Source organism: Ornithorhynchus anatinus, chromosome 17, assembly GCF_004115215.2.
Source record: "Ornithorhynchus anatinus isolate Pmale09 chromosome 17, mOrnAna1.pri.v4, whole genome shotgun sequence".
NCBI classification, from domain to species: domain Eukaryota; kingdom Metazoa; phylum Chordata; class Mammalia; order Monotremata; family Ornithorhynchidae; genus Ornithorhynchus; species Ornithorhynchus anatinus.
The window spans coordinates 21,668,628-21,691,182 of record NC_041744.1 but is presented as its reverse complement, the minus strand read 5'-3'; the positions used below and the strand labels follow the sequence as shown (position 1 = coordinate 21,691,182).

Genomic DNA, 22,555 nt, shown 5'->3' with positions numbered 1-22,555 from the left:
CAATACAGTGACCGACTGATGGAGGTTCTTGCTCACTTCCTTCGGCTCACGTTTGTCACCACTCCCAGGATGTCACGGCCCGGCAATCATTTCATTCAGCAGGAGAAACAGCATTCGCTGATTGCCTTTTCTAACCCAGTAACATCCGCAAAAGCTGCTGAGGCCTGGCCCTGCTTTTTCTAATGTGGAAAACAACTCTTAACCAGCCTTACTCCATTTTGTTTTCGGTCTCCATTTTGCATTAACCTAATCTAAAATCTAATGCATTTTGCATTATGCTTTCCTCTGTCATGCTTCAGCCACACCCTTACCCTGTAGTCAACTTCAGCCATACCTTCCCCTGCCACCAACTTCAGCCACGCCTTGCCATCAGTTAAGACAACCGGAGCCACTCTTGATTGGATTCCGTTATTTGTGTGAAGGAACAGCACACACCCCTCCTCAGTGGACTATTACTAGCCATCCCTCCCACTTTTCGGTGATGAGGGTGAGCCCGCTATTACGGCAACTGATTACATCTGTCCTCACCCATAGAGATCCATATTAAATATTGCAATAAAAAACCCATTTGCTATGTTGCTGTGACTTGACTTTTTTTGGGACTTGACACTAACAAGGAGGCTGTTTCTGCATCCTCAAGATGACTGCCTTTCTGTCATATGCTCTGCTTCATTGCTGAGGGAATGATCGCCTTCAGGCTCCAGCTAGAAAGACTTTTACGCACCCACAGACAAAATGATTGCTTACTTGGCTGAATCGTCCTCCTCAGTCAAATCTTCTTCGAGCTGAGTAAATGCCTGAATCTAGAAAAGAACAACAAAACTAGTGGCTTTTCAAAAGAACTGAAAATATCCACTCGTGTTTCTCCCCGCCAGCCACAAACTCCAAAAAACATCTACACTGTAAGTTCGTCGTATGCAGGAGACATTTCTACTAACTTTGTTACACAGGATTCGAATAATCAGTGGTCTTTATTGAACACTTACTATGTGCAGAGCAGTGAACGAAGTGTTTATTTTCTCCCAAGCGCCTCTGCACACAACAAGCACTCAATAAATACCACTGATTGGTCGATCATATGCACGCCTACTTCAAAACTTCAATTTCTACCATTTTGTTGGGACAGCTAAGTTAAAAATCACCAATTTTTTTCCCTTAGGGTTACCCTTCCATTCCCTTCCCCATTGTTGACCTCAGGAAAGATCATGCTAATGAAATGTGTCTGAAAACCACTTTTCAAAGACAAAATAGTCCAAGAATAAATAAAAGGTTGTACTCCGCTAATTCCTTCAAGACAGGGATCATGCCTACCAATTACCATACTCTCCCAAGTGCCTCAAAAACATGAGGTGCTCCATTAATACTATTAGCAATCATTCAATTTCTTAAGTGCTTACTCTGTGCCAAACTCTGTACAAAACGCTGGGTAGATACAAGTTAATCAGGTTGGACACAGTTACTGCCCTACATGGGGCTCACAGTCTAAACAGGAAGGAGAACAGGTATTTAATCTCCATTTTAGAGATGAACAAACTAAGGTGCAGAGAAGTGAAGTCACTCGCCCAAGGTCACACTGCAGACAAGTGGCAGAGCTGAGATTAGAACCCACGTCCTCTGACTCCCAGGCCTGCGTTCGTTCCACTAGGCTACACTGCTTCCCGATACTAGTGATTGACTGCTCACCAGTTCTGTGACCATGATGGGCCACAGGGAGGTCAGATGCTGAGGAGAGATTCTTAGCAGCAACACTCTGAAAAAGAGAAACATCTGAGCAGCAACTAGGGACGTCTGTCCAACTCGTAGATTGTCCGTCAGTCGTTCTGGGGAGAGAAAATTTTTAAGGGATCAGAGACATCTTGGGAAATTAAATATACTCTTTATTATAGGACTACGTTTATATCTTCGATATTTTTTTTTAAAATGTAGATTGGTGTCTAACTCGGCTAGGTGGAAAAATCACACAATCTGTTACACCTGAACAAAAGACCCAATAATAATAATGTTGGTATTTGTTAAGCGCTTACTATGTGCCGAGCACTGTTCTAAGCGCTGGGGTAGACAAAGGGGAATCAGGTTGTCCCACGTGGGGCTCACAGTCTTAATCCCCATTTTACAGATGAGGGAACTGAGGCACAGAGAAGTTAAGTGACTTGCCCACAGTCACACAGCCGACAAGTGGCAGAGCTGGGATTCGAACTCATGAGCCCTGACTCCAAAGCCCGTGCTCTTTCCACTGAGCCACGCTGCTTCTCCAACCATAGAGCACGGCCCATAACTGACTCAAGTTTATCAAGTGAGTTCTTTGTTTCAGTGAATTTCCACAGCAAATCACTATTATATTAAAGTTTTGAACAGGAAGAAGAATCTATTTTTTTTTTCTTTGAACCCAACTGCAGGTGGGGCTTCAACCCAGCTCAGCTCATCCTTAATGTACGGATTAACTTGTATCTTACACCAGTTCTTACAACACAGTAAGCGCTTAATGAAAACCATAATAACCACAGTAATGAAAAAGACGTCACCACTGAGAAAGCTTTCCTAACCCCGCTCGAGTAGCCTATTGTCACAATCTCCTTCGGAAGACTCCAAATTGGTGGAGTGGAAACACATTATAAAATCATCATCATAACAGTGGTATTAAGCACTTACTAAGTGTCAAGCATGGTGTGTTATGTGCTGGAATAGATCCAATATAAACATCTATTTAATCATATTATTGAGCTCTTACTGTGTGCAAAGTGCTGTTCTAAGCGCTTGGGAGAGTACAATACACCACAGACATGTTCTCTACCCACAACAAGCTCACAGTCTAAACAGATCCGACACAGTCCCACTCCCACATGGGGCTGACAGTGTCGGGAGGGCAAAAGCGTTTGTGGGAAGGAACAGGTATCTTATCCTCATTCCTACAGAGGCCCAGAAAAGTTAAGTGACTTGTCCAAGGTCTCACAGCCTGTAAGTGGTGGATCCGGGATTAGAACCGAGGCCTTCTGATACCAAGGCCTGTGTTGTTTCCACTAGGCCATGCCGTCAGAATGCTTCTACAAAAATCAGGAGCGTGTCAGCCAATGAGTTGAAAGGTTACACTGGGCCCCTTCCACCAAAGGAATTATGAATGTGCATTAGGGAGAGGGGGACATATGAAGGGGAAGACACAGTTCCTGCCCTCAGATAGCTGACCACCTAAATGGGAACAGATGGCAAGCAACATCATTTAACAAATGAGAACCCAATGGAGGTGATATACTTATGAACGTTTAAGGCAGAGATCCATAGCTCTCTGAGTTACTGATGTGACGGTGTAACTGGAGTTATACAGGCTTAATCTGGAAGGCTTCATGGATTCAGTGGCTTTTTACTCGAGTTTTAAAGAAGGGAATGGGCAGCACTTGGGAAACCTCTTAGGTGTGGAGGAGGTAAATCCAGCAGAGAGGGGCCAAACGGGGGGGTGGGCCTAGGGATGGAATGAGACCATGCATTTGTGGTGACTGACAGGCCAGTTATTCATTCATTCATTCAATCAATCGCATTTATTGAACGCTACATGGAGAGCACTGTACTAAGAACTTGGGCGTATACAATATAACAATAAGCAGATACTTTCATGGGAATTGTAGTTTCTTCTCTTCAGGGAGGTGGCAGAACCAGCAAGACAGTCAGTCACACACTCTGTCTCTCTCTCTAAATTCCTCATTTCCAGAAAGTCCCTGACATGATCCAGCCCCCACTGTCTTCAAGGTAAACTTCCCCAGTGCCATTTTGTCTTTCATATTTAGTCTGTCAACATTATTGTCTGAACACCCGGAGGGCATTGAGCCTTAGAACACACTCCATGGCTGAGGATGAAGTCCCTGTCCTCAGAAGTAATGATAATAATAATTACTTTAATGAATGAATTATGGGATTTGTTAAGCACTCACTATGTGCCAAACGCTGCTCTAAGCAATAGGGAGGCTTGAGATAATCAGATTGGATGCAGTCCCCCTCCCAAAATGGACTGGGGAGTTGCCGATTTAAACCAAGACCAGCTGGGATGGAGAGGTGGCAGGCATGGGGGTGGAGGCCCGAGACAAGCTTCTTACCTTGTATCAGTGGAAGATAGAGGTGATACTGATCGATCTCGCCGCTGAAGACGGCAAAAGCCTGACGCTTCAAGAGCATGGCTTTCTGCTCATAACTCGAGAAGAGTTTTAGAGAACTGCTCTGCATGGCTGAAAAGAAGAATAAATGGACCCTCAGTGGCAGGGAAGAAAAATCAGCCTGTCATTAATAATAAGGACAATGATATTGGTTAAGCGCTTACCATGTGCCAAGCACTGTCCTAAGCGCTAGGGTAGATATAAGGTAATCAGGTTGTCCCATGTGGGACTCACAGTCTTAATCCCTATTTTACAGATGAGGGAACAGAGGCACGGAGAAGTTAAGTGACTTGCCCAAAGTCACTCGGCTGACAAGCGGCAGAGCCGGGATTAGAACGCACTACATTTGACTCCCAAGCCCGGGCTCTTTCCACTGAGCCATTTATTGAGCACTTACTGTGTGCAGAGCGCTGCACTAAGTGTTTAGGAGAGTACTCCAAGGAGAGATGCTTTCACCATCATCAGTTCCAGTCCAGGAGGGACCAGAAGACATTGCCCAACACTTTCGTCCCTCATTAATCCATCAATTCATCAGTGGCATTGACTATTGAGCATTTACTATGGGCAGAGCACTGGACTAAGTGCTTGGGAGAATAATAATAATAATGGTATTTATTAAGCGCTATGTGCCAAGCACTGTTCTAAGCGCTGGGGGGATACAAGGTGATCAGGATGTCCCACGTGGGGCTCACAGTCTTAATCCAAGTGGGGAAGTAGCATGGCTCAGTGGAAAAGAGCCTGGGCTTCGGAGTCAGAGGTCATGAGTTCGACTTCCGGCTCTGCCTCTTGTCAGCTGTGTGACTGTGGGAAAGTCACTTAACTTCTCTGTGCCTCAGTTCCCTCATCTGCTCCTCGCCGTCCCTCGGTCTCGCCTATCCCGCCGTCGACCCCTGAGTCACGTCCTCCCGCGGTCCTGGAACGCCCTCCCTCCTCACTTCCGCCAAACTGATTCTCTTTCCCTCTTCAAAACCTTACTTAAAAATCACCTCCTCCAAGAGGCCTTCCCAGACTGAGCTCCTCTTCCCCCTCTACTCCCTCTGCCATGCCCCCTTTACCTCTCCGCAGCTAAAGCCTCATTTTCCCCTTTTCCCTCTGCTCCTCCACCTCTCCCTTCCCATCCCCACAGCACTGTACTCGTCCGCTCAACTGTATATATTTTCGTTACCCTATTTATTTTGTTAATGAATTGTACATCGCCTTGATTCTATTTAGTTGCCATTGTTTTTACGAGATGTTCTTCCCCTTGACGCTGTTTAGTGCCATTGTTCTTGTCTGTCCGTCTCCCCCGATTAGACTGTAAGCCCGTCAAACGGCAGGGACTGTCTCTATCTGTTGCCGACTTGTTCATCCCAAGCGCTTAGTACAGTGCTCTGCACATAGTAAGCGCTCAATAAATACTATTGAATGAATGAATGAATGAATGAATAAAATGGGGATTAACTGTGAGCCTCACGTGGGACAACCTGATGACCCTGTATCTACCCCAGCGCTTAGAACAGTGCTCGGCACATAGTAAGCGCTTAACAAATACCAACATTATTATTAATCCCCATTTCCCAGATGAGGTAACTGAGGTACAGAGAAGTGCAGTGACTGGCCCAAAGTCACACAGCTGACAAGTGGCAGAGCCGGGATTAGAGCCCATGACTTCTGACTCCCAACCCCGGGCTCTTGCCACTGAGCCACGCACAAAACAACAATACAACATGGAGTTCAGAGTCTAGAGGAAGAGCTTACAGAGTCATTCAGACTTGTGGGGGCTGGTCATTTAGCCAGAACTCTTGGTCTGAAAACCAATCTGTTTAGGATTGACTGGATCTCAGAAGGGTCTACGTCTGGTTTCGGGGTCCTCGGGCAAATCTCCTAGCCCAGCATTCGGTCATTTCCGTGATACACCATCCGCAAATACCACGGTACTTACTCATCAAATCTTTAAACATGGTTTTCTCGTGCGTCAGAAGATGGTCGATAATGGATTTCCAACTGGAGAGAGGAAAAAAGAGTAATACCAGAGTTAAACCAGCCAGGTGAAAATGATCAGGAACAGAATCTTTTTCCCCAAGGCTCATTTAAGAAACTTCTCCTTCCCCATCCGTTCCCCAAAGAGGTTTGTGAAGCTGGAAGGAAAATTTAGCAGGTGTGAGAGGAAAAACTGAACCAGGGCTAGGCGATCTCCACTTGGCTCCTCTACCCACCCACAGCAGTCATGGAGAATGAAAAGCGAGAGAGAGTGTTAGATTGGAGGTTCCGGACCCCACTGCTTATTCTGTGCCTGGGGCCTCGGGTCTATGAATGAATCTCTGCCCGTGCTCCTACCCGACCCCCGAGATCTCACATCTGTTGCCGGTTCACAACCTCTGAAGAAGGGGCTACGCTACCCACCTCCCATCTGGTTCACGAGGAAGAGTTAAGGTTGGTCTAAATATTGCCATGACTGGCCGGGGCGCTGAGTACTGCAATAATTTGACTAAGCTTCAGGAACAAGAGGCTCAAAAATCATGGATTGGAGACCCGAGTTAGGTGGTCTGGGAGAAGAGATGACCAGAGGGGAACCACCCAAGATTCCTTCAAGCATCCATTGGCCACTGGCGGAATGGCCATCGGTCTGCCCCAGTGGTGGCAGTGCTTGGCCTTCATAATCTCTACCGCCACCCCGGCCAGACCCCACGGGGACCGAGTCATCAGCATCCTCAGAGTAGAAGCCAGCCAGGTGATTTAGACCCGAAACCTTCTTACCGTGGGAGATGGGATCTCCCTCCTGGACTGTAGATTAAATCTCTCAATTAGTGATTTTCCTTCCCTAAACCTGATCTAACCCCTTGCCTCCATGGTCAGGACAGACAGTCTTCCCTGATTTAGCCCCGCCGCTCCTTACTGCACGCAGGATGTATCCATCTGGAAGAAAGCCGGGTCCATGTAGAGCTCCAGAACCTCCTTTTTCCAAGTTCGTTTGGTGTAGGCGTAACCACTGAGGGAGCTGAGCAGCTGAGCTCCGGCCCGGAAGCTGGGGATGTTGTAGGCACTATCGGAAAGAGAGGGTGTGGAAGGAGGGGTGGCGGGGAAGAGAACGTTCCACACGGGTCACAAGTGTTATCTAAAGATACACCCCCCATACACTCAGTTCAGCCAGAATATGGCTTTTAACCGATGATATTTATGTGTGCAAAGCACCGTACTAACCACTTGGGAGAGTACACTACAACAGAATTGGTAGACACGACCTCTGTCCATCAGGAGCTTATAGTCTATTCCTTCATTCATTCAATTGTATTTTCTGAACGCTTACTGTGTGCAGGGCACCGTACTAAGCGCTTGGGAGAGGACAATACAACAATAAATGGACTCATTCCCTACCCACAACGAGCTTACAGCCTAGAGGGGAGGAGGCAGACATCAACACAAATAAATAAATGACAGATATGAACATAAGTGCTGTGGCTAGGAGGGGGAGAAGAATCGAGGGAGCAAGTCAGGATGAAGCAGAAGGGAGTGGGATAGGAGGAAAGGAGGGGCTTAGTCTGGGAAGGCCTCTTGGAGGAGATATGTAGAGGGGGAGACAGACAGTGAAATGAATTCCGGAAACATACCCAAATGCGTGGGCCTGAGGGGATGGTGAATGTCAAGTGCTTACAGGGAACAGATCCAAGTGCACAGGCGATGCAGAAGGGAGAGGGGGTAGGGGAAATACGGGCTTAGATGGGGAAGGCCTCTTGGAGGAGATGTGATTTTTAATAAGGTCTTGAAGATGGGGAAGAGGGATGGTTGGTTGTATGTGAATTGGGGAGTTCCAGGCCAGGGGGAGGACACGGGCAAGGGGGCGATGGCAGGATAGACGAGATCGAGAATGCCGGCATCAGAGGGGTGAAGCGTGTGGGCTGGACTGGAGGAGGAAATTAGTGAGGTAAGATAAAAGGGGAAGAGCTTGATTGATTATTTTCAAGCCAGTGGCAGTGAGCTTCTTTCAATGTGGAGGCACAGTGGCAGAATTAGGGAAAGAGCCTTCTGACATTGAGCGTCAGCCCAGATAAAGGAACCACAATACACCCACACCAACACACACTCCCATACTACCCAGCACTGACTGAGGGCTCAGCAGAGTATACGACTGAACAGACGTGATCCTTGCCCTCTGGGATAATAATGATGGCATTCGTTAAGCACTTACTATGTGCCGAGCACTGTTCTAAGGATCCTACAATCTACTGAGACAAGCATTAAAATATTTTAGAGGCAGGAGGACGAATGAAGAGAAGAGATGTCCATGAAGTTCTATGAGAACATCACCCCCCGACCCGTTGTGTGGCCTTGGGCAAGTCACTTGACTTCTGTGCTTGCGTTTCCTTATCTGGAAAGTGTACTTCCCGTCCTCCCCACAACCACCTCCTTAGACAGTGAGCCCCACATGGGACAGAGATTATGTCTGATCCGACTGTAATTTATCTACCCCAGCGCTTAGCAGAGTGCATGGTATATAGAAAGCGTTTACCGAATACCTCACTTATTATCATAACTACTACCCTGGGACTATCGAAGAAGAGATTACCTGTGATTGCGTAAGTAAGGGAAAACATAATATAGCAAACGTGAGATTAGTGGCAGAGCTTTCTCCTTCTCGTCGCTACGATAGACCACGTCTAGGAGAGAAGCCAGGACCTGGAAGACAATCAGGTAAGGAAGATCTCAAATCGGGAGCCAGACTCGGTAGCCAGAGGCACGAGGGTTTGGGGAAGCGATAGGTCAAGCCAGTGGGTTGTTCTAGCAATCAAAATCCCTGAGGTGGGTCTGCGTGTCAGCTCAGTAGGGCCACACTTCAGTGAACTCAAAAATCGCCGTTTCCCAGTTTCGTCTTCTGAAATCAGTAAACGGTATTTACTGAATGCTTCCAGAGTGCAGAACAGTGTTCTAAGCTCCTGGGAGAGTCTGATAACAAAGTTGATAGGCACAATATCTGCCCACAGTATCTCCCCTTCACTAGAGGGGAGCCTTTAGGTAAAGGAGGGAAGCAGCCATCAAGTTTCACCTTCGCCAGTGAAGGGGATCCAGTCCTTACCTCGGCGAGAAGAGAAAGCGCTTGGACGCTGTACGCGGACGGGGCAGAGGCCGATACCATTGAAGAAGGGACTGTGGGAACATCTATTAGAAAAATCAAAGAGAGGTTGCATTTGTATTTTGACACCAACTGGGGGAAAATAAGATATTTCACGTCTCCTATCCACTGGACTCACTACAGGGGAGAAGACTGCTTAGTCCAGTGCTCTGCACACATTCAGCGCAGACTGAATGAAGAGACCAATGATGGTGAAGATGCTCATCTCGAATTTCTCTCTGGAGTATTCACAATACAATACCGAACTGAATACCAAGTTTGGGCCTTGCACTATATTGGGCAACTCGGGTGTCAACAGATCGGTTACCGTCCTGCCAACTACTAGCCCTGGGCTCAGGGACAGCCCAAACGCCAGTTTCTATAGAGAGTTGTGGGGAAGGGAGGGAGGGGCTTCTGGAAACAGTTGCCTAGAGACAGTTTGTGGCAACCAGTTAGGGCATGTGGAGAATAAAACCAACGAGAAAGGCTCTCAGAGTTGTGTCGAATTGACCATCGATATGAAATGTCATGTGGTTTTCCTTCCCACAGGTTCCACAGTACTTCCCTAATTCCTCCTCTCGGGCCTAAGAAGCCAACTTTTTTTGTCACTCTCAAGGGAAAAGGGGTGGCTAGGGCGTTTCCACTATTAACACTTTCCTCCAGACAGGAACATGTGAAGAGAAACTTTCTTTTCTTCACAGTATTCAAATCTAAAAGTGCTATTTCGGCTCCTCTTACCCCAACGTTTGACGTAAAACCATTTTCGGGGCTCAGCATAGCCAGGTGATATAAGCCAAGGTGTATTTTGGGGACCACTCATTCACATCTTATCTACAGGCATACCCAAGTTAACAGTATAGTTAAATTGGTGGCGTTCCACGATCCTAAGGTGACCTGTATTCAACTGGCCACAGGCAATGTCCCCAGCGGTTAATGTGTGAGACCAAAGGGAGAGGAAAAAGGGTGATAAAATGAAAACTCCTGCTTACCACCCAAATCTTCTTCAGCGTCGGATTCGTCTACTGTGATCTGGGGCTGGGCTTTCACCTCCAGATTTCGGCTCAGCCAGCTGGTCTGCTCTAGAGAAGAGCCAGCCACGTTGCCCACAGCTTCCAGGATTTTTTGGGTGACCTCCTAATAAACAAAAACAGCAGCAACAATAATAATAATAATAATTTGTTAAGGGCTTACTGTGTGCCAAGCACTGTACTAAGTGCTGGAGTAGACACAAGGTGATCGGGTCGGACACGGTCCCTGCCCAACATGTGCTCACAGTCAAAAGGGAGAGGGAAAAATAGGTATTTACTCCCCATTATACCGATGAAGAAACTGAAGCACAAAGAAGCCAAGTGACTTGTCCACTGTCACACAGCAGACAAGTGGCAGAGCCAGGATGAGAACTTAAGTTGCCTGAATTCCTGGTCTGTGCTTTCTGCACTGGGCTGCATTCTTTCTCTCCTAATGTGAGTAATCAGACAGCAGAATCCCTACGAGGGAAGTCCCTGCCAGAGATGACTTGGTCTGCCCTGTTTTCCAGCAAGTACTCAGCTCTGAATCTGCTTGGCCTGATCTCTGGCCTACTCTGACCAATAAACCATGGAAATGGAATGGGGGAAACAGGAAGGTTTAGGTAATAATTACAGTATTCATTAAACATTACAAAGTGTCGGGGTAGATGCAAGGAAATAAAGTCAGCCATAATCCCTGCCCACACGAGCCTCTCACTCTAAGGGGGAGTGAACACAGATATCTTATCCCGATTTTACAAATAAAGAAACCGAGGCCCACAAGAGGTTAAGTGACTTCTCCAGGACTCACAGCACAACTGGGATTAAAACCCAGGTCGCCAAAGTAGTCCTGTCTCTTTTCTCACTAGGCCAGGCTGCCTCTGATAAATGTCATCCTCCAGGGCCACGTTAGTCTCCTCCTTTAGTGAATCCTCAGAGGTTACGTTTAAGACAAAACTGCAAATGGCTGAAACCTTCTGCAGGGTTAGCGTATCAGTGGAAAAGTTCACACCCACCTGCAGGTCCTTCTGATCCTTCTTGTTTTCCAGGGTAGGAGTTCTGGTCACGAAATCATTCAGCATGCTGTTGAAAGACAATTTACTTCAGGTCAACAACGAGAGCAGCCTGGCTTAGGTACAGAAATTCCCGACCAGAGAGAACACGTGGCTGCCGGGAGGGAGCGTTCAGTAAAAACCATTCACTGGGGTCTCTGGTGGAGGGGACGGTACCTGAGAAGCAAAAAATATCCAGGTGGAGCCAGGTTCAGCTGTACCGATTCCTTCAAGACGCCCAACAGGGGTGGAAAATTCTCCTGCAGCGCGGAGACAGGGAGCCTGTGTGGACAATTGGAACGGTTCAGTATTCATTCATTCAGTCAGTCATATTTATCGCCTGCTTACTGTGTGCAAAGCACCGCTTGGGAGAGTACAATATAACAATAAACAGTCACATTCCCTTCCCACAGCGAGTTCACTGTTCACCCCAATAGGGCCCTGCTAGGAAGTGACGCTGGTCTAACTCACAGCCAACCACTGGTATTTTCTGATCTCTTACTGATTGCGAGGAGTTATACTAAGCACTTAGGACATTTTAACCAAAGCAAGGTCCAAATATCACAATTAACATTCATTAGGGAGGCTCACATTCCCTGCCCACCAGGAGCTAATAGTGTAATGGGGAAGATGGCGATATTTACAAAAAGGGGGAGCAGGAGGAAGGAAAAGGTTATAACAAACCATTGTACCAATATGTCAGGATGAAATAGCTAATTATTATTATTGTTGCTGCTGGTGATTATATAGACCAGGCTACTACTCTGGCAATACAGGAAGGTCCTCTAGGCGGATCTTGGCAGGTTAAGGGTGCTGGCCTGAGGGAATACAATGCTAGGGTCCATGCTGAGCAAGGATGGAAAGGGCCCCTGCTTCAAACGCAACCAAGAACGGAAGCCAGAAACACCTCTACCCTTAGACTGTATTTTCTGTGTTTTTTACAAACACCACCTGATCCCCAAAGACTTTCGAAGAGCACTTTCTATTCACAATTGGCTACTAATACATTCATTTAATTAAAAAAAGCAAAAACAAACAGCGGCAGTCAAGGCCCAGCTCTGTCCCATGGATACCAGCTGCTTTATTTAACCAAGGGCCGGCTACAATTTAAAACCATAAGCTGGATACCTGGTACAGCAGGAATTCTCTTTAAGGGGTAGCCTGCCCATCCCAGTCTTCTCTTGCTCCTAACCCACTAGGGAAAAATCAATCAGAATATGAAATCCAGGAATGGTTCAGACGGTCTTGGCAGCAAGAAGCTAATCAAGGTAAAAAGGAAGCAGCAATTTCTTCTTTTAGCCCTCTGCACCCAGCCCTTTCTGCTTCTGTCTACATTTTGTCTCTGCTCTTCTGTCGACCCTCCTCCTACACGAAGTTCTCCCTGACAAGCCCAAACCATTGCCCAATTTGTGCAATCAGTAGTGTTTACTGAGCACCCGTTGTGTGCACAGCAATTAATCAACAGCATTTATTGAGTGCCTACCACCTCAGAGTATGGGACTAACTGCTTTGGAGAGTATGATAGAGTAGGTGGACATGATCTCTGCCATCAAGGACGAGTGGAGAAGACATTCGCTAAAACAATTTATAGGTAAGGCGAATGCCTGGCTAATAGGGTACATTTAATAGTCCTCCAGGTGGCTATAAATAGCCAGGTACATGGTTGGGGAAGACTGTTAGGGTCGGGAAGTGGGGAAATTAGATGGGGAATGACTCTTGGAGGAGATGAAGACTGAACTGGTGATGAGGGGGAAGGGGATCAGGGTTTCCTGAACACAGCCGTCCAGAGAAAGTTCATGGCACCCAGCTGTGGTGTGTGCAGGAGAATGAAAATGCCAAGAAAGACTCTCAGAGTTGTGTCCGCTTCACTGACAATACGAAATGGCAAGTTGTTTTCCTTCCCATGGCTTCCACAGGGAACATTACCTCCCCAACTCCTCCTTTCAGGCCTAAGAAGCCAATTTTTCTGTCCCGCTCAAGGAGGAGAGAAGGGGGTGAGGAGAGAGATGAGGTCAATGGATCTGAAGGAGGGGGGAGTCAAGGCCAAATCTGTTCAATTTGTTTTTTGGATGGAACGTCACTGTCAGTAAATATTTATGAGGATTGTGGCTTTTTAGCTCACTGAGCTCTTAAGAGCAGGGCCCGTGCCAAGGCCAGTGTTCTGCCTGATTGGGAGTTCTCTCGTAGATTATGGGCCTTTTGCTAGACCGTAAGCTCCCTGAGGGCCAGGATCCTATCTACCTACCCTGTTGTACTGTGCTCTTCCAACATCTCAGTACAGTGCTGTACACACAGTAAGTGCTCAGTAAATATCCATGGCCTATTGATTATAAATGAGTTGCTGTCTGAATTAGTAATTACTCATTCAATCACATTTACAATCACAATCATTATAATCAGAAGGGTGACCTAAGAGACTCTCAACCAAACAAAGACAGTACCTCCCCTTGCCTCCCTCCTCCTTCTCCTCTGTCCCCATTCCAGTTACCTCTGGATAAAAGCAAAGCTGAACTGTAACATCGGGATATCCACCAGAGAGGATTTCTGAAAATGAGACACGCGCGAATGTCACTTGGAGAGGAAAAGTAACCAGAAAAAGCTTTTGGATTCTGTCCCCTGTGAGGGCCACGCAGCTGGAAAAAGAACATTTGGGCCTTCACTCCTGCTCCCAAGAGAGAGATGTCTACCCCAGAACGTGGTCCTGTTGGCTGCTCTTACAGGACTTTCTAGGGCTAATGACTCCCCCGACCTATGGCTTAAGAGCACATTTCCCAGGTAATGTCGCTCAGTCAAGAACTGCAGAGGCTCCACTTCTGGGTATCTGGACCTTCAGCCTCCAGTCTTCCCCCGCAAGTCCATTCAAAAATTTTCCAAACTCTTTTTTCCCCCAGTATTAGAAGAGGATATTCAAGGACAGAAATCAAACCCCGCTCTATTATGTGTTTTAAATTGTGTTCTAAATACAGTACAGCTGTGATGCACCAATTTTATCTTATTCATCCACAGAATTGACAATGGACAGTATAATCTCCCAAAGGGAGGGACCACCACTATAATTGGCAGAGATCAAGGATAAAATTGGCCACAAAAGGGAAGACGAGCATAGAAAAACATTCCCAAAGGATGGGGAGTTATGATGGGGAGGAATTTCATCGGCAAGGTATGAGCTTGCAGCCCCATATCCTACAGCTCCCACTCCCCTCTGTAGCTCCACCTGCTATGCTCCTGAGACATCCTGCAGTCCAGCCCACAGAGACTTCACCAGGCACACCTTCCCCCCTTACCTCTTCGCCTTTAATCTGGGACGGCTTCTTGACCACCTCTTTCACCAAGTGTAATATGGTGTCCGTCTTCAAGGTGTGCAGGGAACAGAGCAGGTCCACGAGGGTCAGTTGAGACCCACTCGCCTCAGGAATGATCTGCAGGGTGGAAATAATCCTCATAGGTGAAATCTGCTCTCTCCACCCCAAGACCATCCTAGGGAAGAGGTGGGGGAGTGGTTGAAGCCAGAAGGGGGTGGCATGGCTTAGTGGGAAGAGCACAGGCCTGGAAGTTAGAGGACCTGGGTGCTAATCCCGGCTCTGCCACTTGTCTGCTGTGTGACCTTGGGCACGTACCTTAACTTGTCTGTGCCTCAGTCTAAATCCCCATTTTACAGATGAGGTAATTTTGAGCCCCAAGTGGGATATGAACTGTGTTCAACTGATTAGCTTGTATCTAGCCCAGTGCTTAGTACAGTGCCTGGCACACAGTAAGCGCTTAACAATTACCATAAAAAAATGCAAGCTTCCAGGACTTGGGGAGGAGAGTAAATCTGCTCTATTCTCAGCCTCGTCCTTGCTGGTTGGTTGGTGAAAACTTGGCAGTTCCTGCCCATTCCCTTTCTGGGGAAGTAGGCAGGTGGAGGAATCCAGGAGAAGCCCCCACTTCAAAGGCTTCCCCCTCCCCAAAGGCTTTCTTTGTGGCAAGGTTTTCACAAAACAGCTCTCGCAAATCAATCACTGGTATTTACTGAGCGCTTACTGTGAGCAGAACACTGTAGAAAATCCTTGGGAGAGTACAACAGAGTCAGTGGGAGAGTACAACAGAGTCACTAAACACGATACCTGCTCACAAAGGAGCTTGTTCGCAGTGACCAGGGATTTTCCCCAGCTGCTCCGGACCTCCTGCTCTGTTGGGAAGATTCCACTCAGAAATAACATGATAATAATGATATTTGTTATGCACTTACTGTGTGCCAAGCACTGCGATAGATACAAGATATTCAGGTTGGACACTTTCTCTGTCCCAAATGGGGCTCAGAGTTCAAGTAGGAGGGAAAACAGAAATTAAATCCATGAGGGAACTAAGGCCCAGAGAAGTGAGTTACCCGAGGTCACAGAGCAGGTAAGTGACAGAACCAGGATTAGAACGCAAGTCTCCCGACTCCCAGGCCCACCTTCTTTCCCCTGGCTTTCAAATCCCAATCTGGGGGGAGCAGCCTTGAATGAAGATGAGACTGCCGCCCCCCGAGAGAGAAGAAATGGGGTCCTTCAGGGGTCAGTGACCAGCTCTGGATCCCCACCACCCCCAACCCTATGCAACGCCCCCCCACCCTTCCACCGACGTTCCCAACCGGCTCCATTCTCAACCCCCGGGAAAGAAAAGCCACCCGCTTCAAATTTTCGCCTTCCGCCTGCACCCAAACACTGACCTTTACCTTCATCTTATTCTGCCGCCTGGCTTTCTTGCGGCTCCACACCGCGGCGACGGCGGAGGCCAACTGCACCCCAAGCTGGGCTGTCAGCGGGTTCAAGAAGTCCAAAATCTTTTGCCTTATCGTCTGGAACACAAAAATTTGCTGGCCGAACCCTGCCGGAAGGGTCCCCTACTCGAGTCCCGCCTCGGGCTCGTTCCGAATAGGCGAGAGTAATTCTGTAGTGGCATAATACGTAATCCTGTACTACATACTACTCTTACTACATAATTCTGTAGCGTAATAGTCACGAGGGGCATGGCTGGTGCAGTTCGGACTGCAGGGCCTGGAGCACGCGTGTAGGAAGCGGAGGGAGCATCCAAGGCGCCTGCTCGGGCTCCGTCCCTGTCATTTTTACCAGGGGAGGGAGGTGAAGTTGTCCACTGCCTGCTCGAGAACCTACTCGGGGGCCCAGGTGGAGAGTTTGTTTGGCTCCTGGCCCGAGAAAACCACAGAGTTCTGCCCTTCAGACCTCAGGAATGGGCAGAGCAACCCGGGAGAGATTATACGGCGGAGGGAAGCCCACAGGATCCTGAATGAAAATCAAGGTGGGTGTGGGTTCTTTTTCTTTTCTTAAGGGGGAAAACTTCAGAAAGAGAAGGGACCATACACCCCTCTGAAGCTGAACCCCCCAAATCCACACTCTCACCAACCCTTTCAAGCTCTTCCTACAGGTAGGGCAGTGGGGTGACCATTAAGAGCACTAAAGAACACCAGACACTCCCTTGCTGACCCAGTAATGACAGCGGTATAATATTAATAATAATGATGATGATAGTATCTGTTAAGTGCTTACTATATGCCAAGGACTGTTCTAAGCACTGGGGAAGATAGAAGGAAATCAGGTTGTCCCATGTGGGGCTCACAGTCTTAATCCCCATTTTCGAGATGAGGTCACTGAGGCACAGAGAAGTTAAGTGATTTGCCCAAAGTCACGCGGCTGATAAGTGGCGGAGCCTAGATTAGAACCCACGACCTCTGACTTCCAAGTCCGGGCTCTTTCCACTAAGCCACACTGCTTCTATATCATGAAGGCTACGTAAAGCAATGTGGTGGTGTCATCAGAGCAGACGAAAAAGTTCTCTGTGGAAATCCATAGAGCCCAGAACTTGTCACCAGATGGACCCTGAACCTGTCCCCCTTGCTCCACAGCTGACACATCTCCCTCCTAAAACCCTGAAAATGGGGGGAGAAGAGGGACTTGGTGGAAGGAGCCAAAGCGGAGGGAGACCGGAAGCTGAAAATAAAAAATACCAGACTGAAAAATGCCTGGTGCCGTAACCGTCACAGACCGTCCAGGATAAAACCAGATGGACCTTAGGTCTCCCAGGGAGCTCTGGTGGCAGCCACTGATTCATTAATTAGGGGATTAACATCTGCCAGCCCTGTACCATTTAAGGGTTTCTGCCGGCCAGAGGATCGGGACGGGGTTGGATTCAGAGGAGCTTACTTTGGTGGCTTTGAAGTAAACCGAAGATGACGCCCTGGTGGCGCTGAGGAGATCGGCTGGTCTCTTCTGACCGTCCTCCTTCCGGACCGCGCTCCAGAGAAGGGCCATGGTATTCACGATCCGGGGCAGCTCCTCCAAAATGGCATTCCTGGCGTTTCTCAGGTTGGTAGGGTCGCTCCCGATGGATGGCTAAACACAACAGATGGACACACGGCTCCGGTCACTCAACCGGGCGTTAGTTTCTTGAGAGTGGACTTGACCGGTGCGACTACTCCGCTAGACTGTAAGCTCCTTGAGGGCAGGGACCGTGTCTACTACTTACTGTATTCTCCCCAGCACTTATTACGGTGCTCTGCAAAAAGTAGGCGCTCAGAACCACTGATTGATATCTATCATATCCACGGACGTGTTCTTGTACCAGCACAGGCTATTTTCCCCGTTCACAGAGCTTTGACCATCACTTTCCTTCCCAAGGGAAAGGGACGCTACTGATCTTTCCTCTATAACCAGGGGAAAACTTGAAGCTTTCAGAGAACAACAATCCGTCACGTTTCCTGCACCTCCCTTGGGGCCAAAGACACTCTCAACTCGGTCAATCCCCTTGACTGAGCGCTTAAGCAGCTTGGCCGTGAGTCCCAGTGACCTTTTGAACTGGCAGAACGCAATTACCTTTAGGGTGGGGCTGGCTTGTTCCAAAAGGCAGAAGTGACTAATGGTAGTTAGACCTTCCAGGAGTGTGAGAGGGTAGTCTGGAGGAATGTTCTCCTTCTTGGAGGTGACGCTTCGGGTGAGAAACGATAAGTCGGTTTCGGTACCAAGTGGGCACAGAGTCTTTAACCGTCAACTATTTCATGCAACCGTGATTCGGGACACCCCATGTTGTAGTCCCGGCTCTGCCCCTTCGAGACCCTGAGCCCGCTGTTGGGTAGTGATTGTCTCTATCTGATGCCGAATTGTACTCTCCGAGCGCTCGGTACGGCGCTCAGCACGCAGTAAGCGCTCAATAAATACGACTGAGTGAACGAATGCCGCTTGCCCTCTATGGAAATCCTGGGGAAGACCCTTTACTTTTCTGTGACTCAGTTTCCTCATCTGTAAAATGGAGATAAGATACACGATCGCCCTTCCTCTTAGACTGTGAGTCCTGCGTGGGACAGGGATTGTGTGCCATCTGATTATTACCTTGTATCCACCCAGCTGTACATTGCACACAGTAAGTACTTAATAATAATAATGATGGCATTTATTAAGTGGGGTTCTCCCAAGGGAGGAGAATTAGATGCTTTTGGGTGAACTCATGGTGAGAGAGAGAGAGTGAGAAAGACAGAGAATACAAATTTATCATTTACATGAACCTGTGCGAGCCTGCTCTAAAATAATAATAACAGGAATAATAATAAATACCATCTGTTATGCACTTCCTGTGTGTTCTAAGTGCTGGTATAGACGCAAGTTAATCAGGTCGGACTAGGAGAGGTGGAGTCTTTATCCCTCATCTCATTTGACAGGTGGGAAAACTAAGGCTCAGTTACCGAGCCAGCGGGGCGCGGATGGGACGTCGCAGAGTCTCCCACCCGCAACCCCGCGGTCCTCCGTGGCCGGCTCCACCCCCGGGGCCCGCCCCCACGTCAGCCCCCGGCTCACCCGCCCGTCGGCTTGGCCGTCTCGCTCTCGTACTGGCGGACCAGCTCGTCCAGGTTCTTGCAAATCTGCACGACGAAGGGGGCGACCGTCCAACCCAGGGACTTGCCGAAGTAGGGCAGCGAGTCGCTGACCAGGCCGACCCAGGCCGGGTGCATGGCGGGGCCGTACTCGGGCTGCAGGCCCCGCACCACGGCCGAGACGAACAGGCCCTGCGAGGTGACCGGCTGGGGCCGCACGTAGCTCAGGGCGCCGATGGCCCGCTGGAAGCCGAGCGCGCGGCGCCACTGGTCGGCCAGGTCCTGCGGGCTGTCGGGCTCCTCCTGCGGCCGGCCCAGATGGTGCTCCAGCACGATCAGGACCTGCAGCAGCTTCAGCAGCTCCAGCTGCAGCGGGTGCTCGCTCCAGATCTGGTCCCGGCCCAGGTTGACGAGGCCCTCTTCGGACGGGGGCTCGCCCCGGGGGCGGTCGGGGGCGGCGGCGACCGGGCCCCCGCGCCTCCGGCTCGCGTGCATGGAGGCCGACAGGGACAGGAGGACCAGCTCCTGCAGCCGGCACCGCTCCAGCAGCTCGCGGACGAAGGCCGCGTCCTTCTCCTCGGTCGCCTTGGCCACGGCCACCAGCTGGGTGGCCAAGCGGATCAAGACCTCCACGCTCTTCACCTGGACGTCCCTGTTGCCCAGGACGTCGCGGTGGGAGACGGGCAGGTGGCGGGGATAGTAGGAGCGCAGGAAGCTCAGGCAGAGGTCCGTCAGCAGCTCGATCAGCAGGGAGTGGGGGCAGACGGTGGGCGAGTGGGCCGGCAGTTGCCCGTAGAAGCTCTGCCCCGCCAGAGCCTCCTGGTGACGTGCCAGGAGGTTATAAATCAGGTTGAGGTGAGCGGTGGAGCTGGTGTCCATGCTGGTCCGGGCCACGGCCTCCACGAACTCCCCGGGGTTGGTCTTGAGCACCGCCTCGAGCACCGACAAGGCATAGAGCACCCTCCTGGAGTCGTACGGCTGCAGGTACAGCAGGATGTGCCGGAACGGGGCCTCCGTCGCCTCCTGCTCCTCCTTCCGCCGCCGCCGCGGCTCGGACGCCGCCTCGGCCCGGAGCTCTAGGTCCGGGTCCTCGTCGCTCGAGAGCGACTCCGAAGCCTGGGTCCTGTCCGAGTCGACCCTCGCCAGGCCGGGCGGCCCCGGGGGGTCGAGGGAAGGCATCGACGAGGAGGAGCCGCCCTCGCTGTCCGTGTGGCCGGAGCTGGGGTCCGCCGATTCGGTGCGCTCGCTGCTGTCCTGGGGTCCGTCCGCCTGGCCCGGAGGGTTGTCGGCCGGCTCGGGCCGGGCCCGGAACTTCTCCGGGTCGCGCTCCACCTCGGCCCAGATGGCCTCCCGGTCCACCGTCGTGAACCGGCCTGAGGGCAGCTCGTCCTCCGAGCCGCCTTCGGGGGGCTCCGAGGCGCCCGGTGGCTCTCCGCGTCCGCCCTTTCTCTCGGGAAACCAGAGGCGCGGGTCTGCCGGAAATGACCAGAGTGACTTTAACGTGCTGCGACCCCTCGATCGCTCGTATTTGTGGAGCGCCTACTACACGCACAGCACTACTCTGAACGCTTGGAGGGGAGGAATTGTATCTGTTGCCGAACTGTACGTTTCAAGCGCTCAGTACAGTGCTCTGCACACGGTTACCGCTCAATAGATATGATTGAATGAATGAAGAAATGAACGAAAGGAAAAAGACACGACCCCTGCTCCTCGTGGGCCTTGACTGCACTTTCCAAGCGCTCAGTACAGTGTCTTTGCACACAGTGGGCATTTAATGCTAAATGCAACTTCTATCACCACACTTCACTCCCTTCTGCGTCACCTCGATTCACTCCCTTTATTCATCTCCCCTCCCAGCTCCACAGCACTTATGCACGTGTCTGTCATTTCTTTACATTAATATCTGTCTCCCCATCTAGGCTGTAAGGTCTCTGTGGGGAGGGGATTTGTCTATTATCTCATTAGACTGTACTCTCCCGAGTGCTTAGAACACTGCTCTGCACACAGTAAATTCTCAATAAATGTCTCTGGAGTTCACCAGTAAACACAAATTATTGACCATTAGGAGATCTTTTCATATGTTTACCATTCCATCCACAGTGACTGGGGGGCAAGGTGAGGGGATGGGGTTGGAGGAGAGGACGCCTGGAAGGTGGTCCCCACCGCGGCTGCCCTTCCGGCCGGAAGCCCGCTCACCTGCCGAGCTCTGCCGCTCGATGCAGCCAATGGAGGTGCGTTGCGTCCGCGGCTGCAGCAAGAGCAGCAGCACCGGCTCCAGGATGCGGGCCACGTCGTTCAGAGACAGGGCCCGGACCAGCCAGCCCTGGGCGGCCGCCCCAATGGCTCCGTCTGAGCAATTCAGGCTGTCCAGGACTACAAAGAGTGACCTGGTGGAGAGAAACGGGCCAGGAGTTGCTCTCTAGTGGACGTCCATCCTCCTCTTCCCGCAACGGTGAAGGGGAGACCGAACCTCTTTCATAATATCTGACAGGGAAGAGAGCTTCAACTCCCTAAGGTGGCGCGGGGAGGCAATCTCAGGTTTTATCTGGGCTATTATCGTCACTGGCGGCAGGGGGGAAGGGGGAGGGAGGGAATTAACAGCCCCTGGAGAAAAGTCAACTGTTGTGGATCAAGGGTGCCCAAAAGGTGGTCAGAGGAAAGAGAGACAGAGAGGGAAGGATCATCCACAGAGATCATCGAACATTAGGGAGCTGACCATTCTCCACTGAAACTCTTTCCTTCTGGCCTGTGTTTCACTTTTCCAATCTCAAATTTACATACATAGCAACCACAACACAAACAGACACCATGCTACGTTTTCCCCAGAGGAGACCTCGGAGACCTCTACCGAACACAGATCGAACGTCTTCTCCGGGCGAAGACCCGAACACCTGCCCTCTGAGAGGGCTCTCTGCAGAGGACAGAGGAGCCGAAGCCCCGCTGAAGGCTGAACGGTTGTGTCTCACCTGTCGAAGGACCGGTTGTGGGAGGTGACCCTGCCGCCTTGGATCTCTCGTGTCAGATGCCAGATGACGGAGAATCGGAACAGGGCCTCCAGCCTCGCCCCCTGCAGGGGAGAGAGCAAGCGAGAGGGAAGCCACCTCTGACCCACCGGGTTAACGCAGCACGAGAGCTGCGGTACCGGTCCAGAGCCCAGCCGCACCGGACGTATCGTTCCACGGCGATCTGAGGTTACTCTCCCGTTCTGCGACAACCCCACTGTGCATCGTCTGGGGGGCTGGTCTGGGGGGCTCCTGGGCGGCCCCTTCCACCGAGTCCTCTGCTCTCTCCTCTCATCCCTTGCCCAAATCACGGAACAACTCTCTGCTCCCGTGGGCCCAAACGCAGCCCTCCCTCCATGCCCGCTCTGGCCTTCGAATCACGACTCAAACTCCACTTTCTGCAGGAAGCCTTCCCTGTTCAAC

General features: G+C 50.2%; 1 protein-coding gene across 4 annotated transcripts in view; it reads right to left on the bottom strand.

The window, feature by feature from the left end:
* The window catches only part of DOP1B (DOP1 leucine zipper like protein B), a 58,598-nt gene that overhangs the window by 3,679 nt on the left and 32,364 nt on the right, over positions 1-22,555 (bottom strand). For 3 of the 4 annotated variants that reach the window (XM_029082204.2, XM_007669734.3, XM_039914463.1), the window contains 18 exons: positions 22,097-22,197; positions 21,327-21,517; positions 19,114-20,602; positions 18,139-18,250; positions 17,470-17,658; positions 15,978-16,106; positions 14,569-14,703; positions 13,773-13,828; positions 11,462-11,566; positions 11,249-11,315; positions 10,215-10,359; positions 9,190-9,272; positions 8,683-8,792; positions 7,015-7,161; positions 6,061-6,122; positions 4,083-4,211; positions 1,684-1,820; positions 748-803 (listed from right to left, as the gene is read on the bottom strand). In XM_029082204.2, the coding sequence (XP_028938037.1) occupies positions 748-803; positions 1,684-1,820; positions 4,083-4,211; positions 6,061-6,122; positions 7,015-7,161; positions 8,683-8,792; positions 9,190-9,272; positions 10,215-10,359; positions 11,249-11,315; positions 11,462-11,566; positions 13,773-13,828; positions 14,569-14,703; positions 15,978-16,106; positions 17,470-17,658; positions 18,139-18,250; positions 19,114-20,602; positions 21,327-21,517; positions 22,097-22,197 (3,443 nt within the window). The remainder of the gene's footprint in view (positions 1-747; positions 804-1,683; positions 1,821-4,082; positions 4,212-6,060; positions 6,123-7,014; positions 7,162-8,682; positions 8,793-9,189; positions 9,273-10,214; positions 10,360-11,248; positions 11,316-11,461; positions 11,567-13,772; positions 13,829-14,568; positions 14,704-15,977; positions 16,107-17,469; positions 17,659-18,138; positions 18,251-19,113; positions 20,603-21,326; positions 21,518-22,096; positions 22,198-22,555) is intronic. The other variant, XM_029082207.1, reaches the window with a different exon arrangement.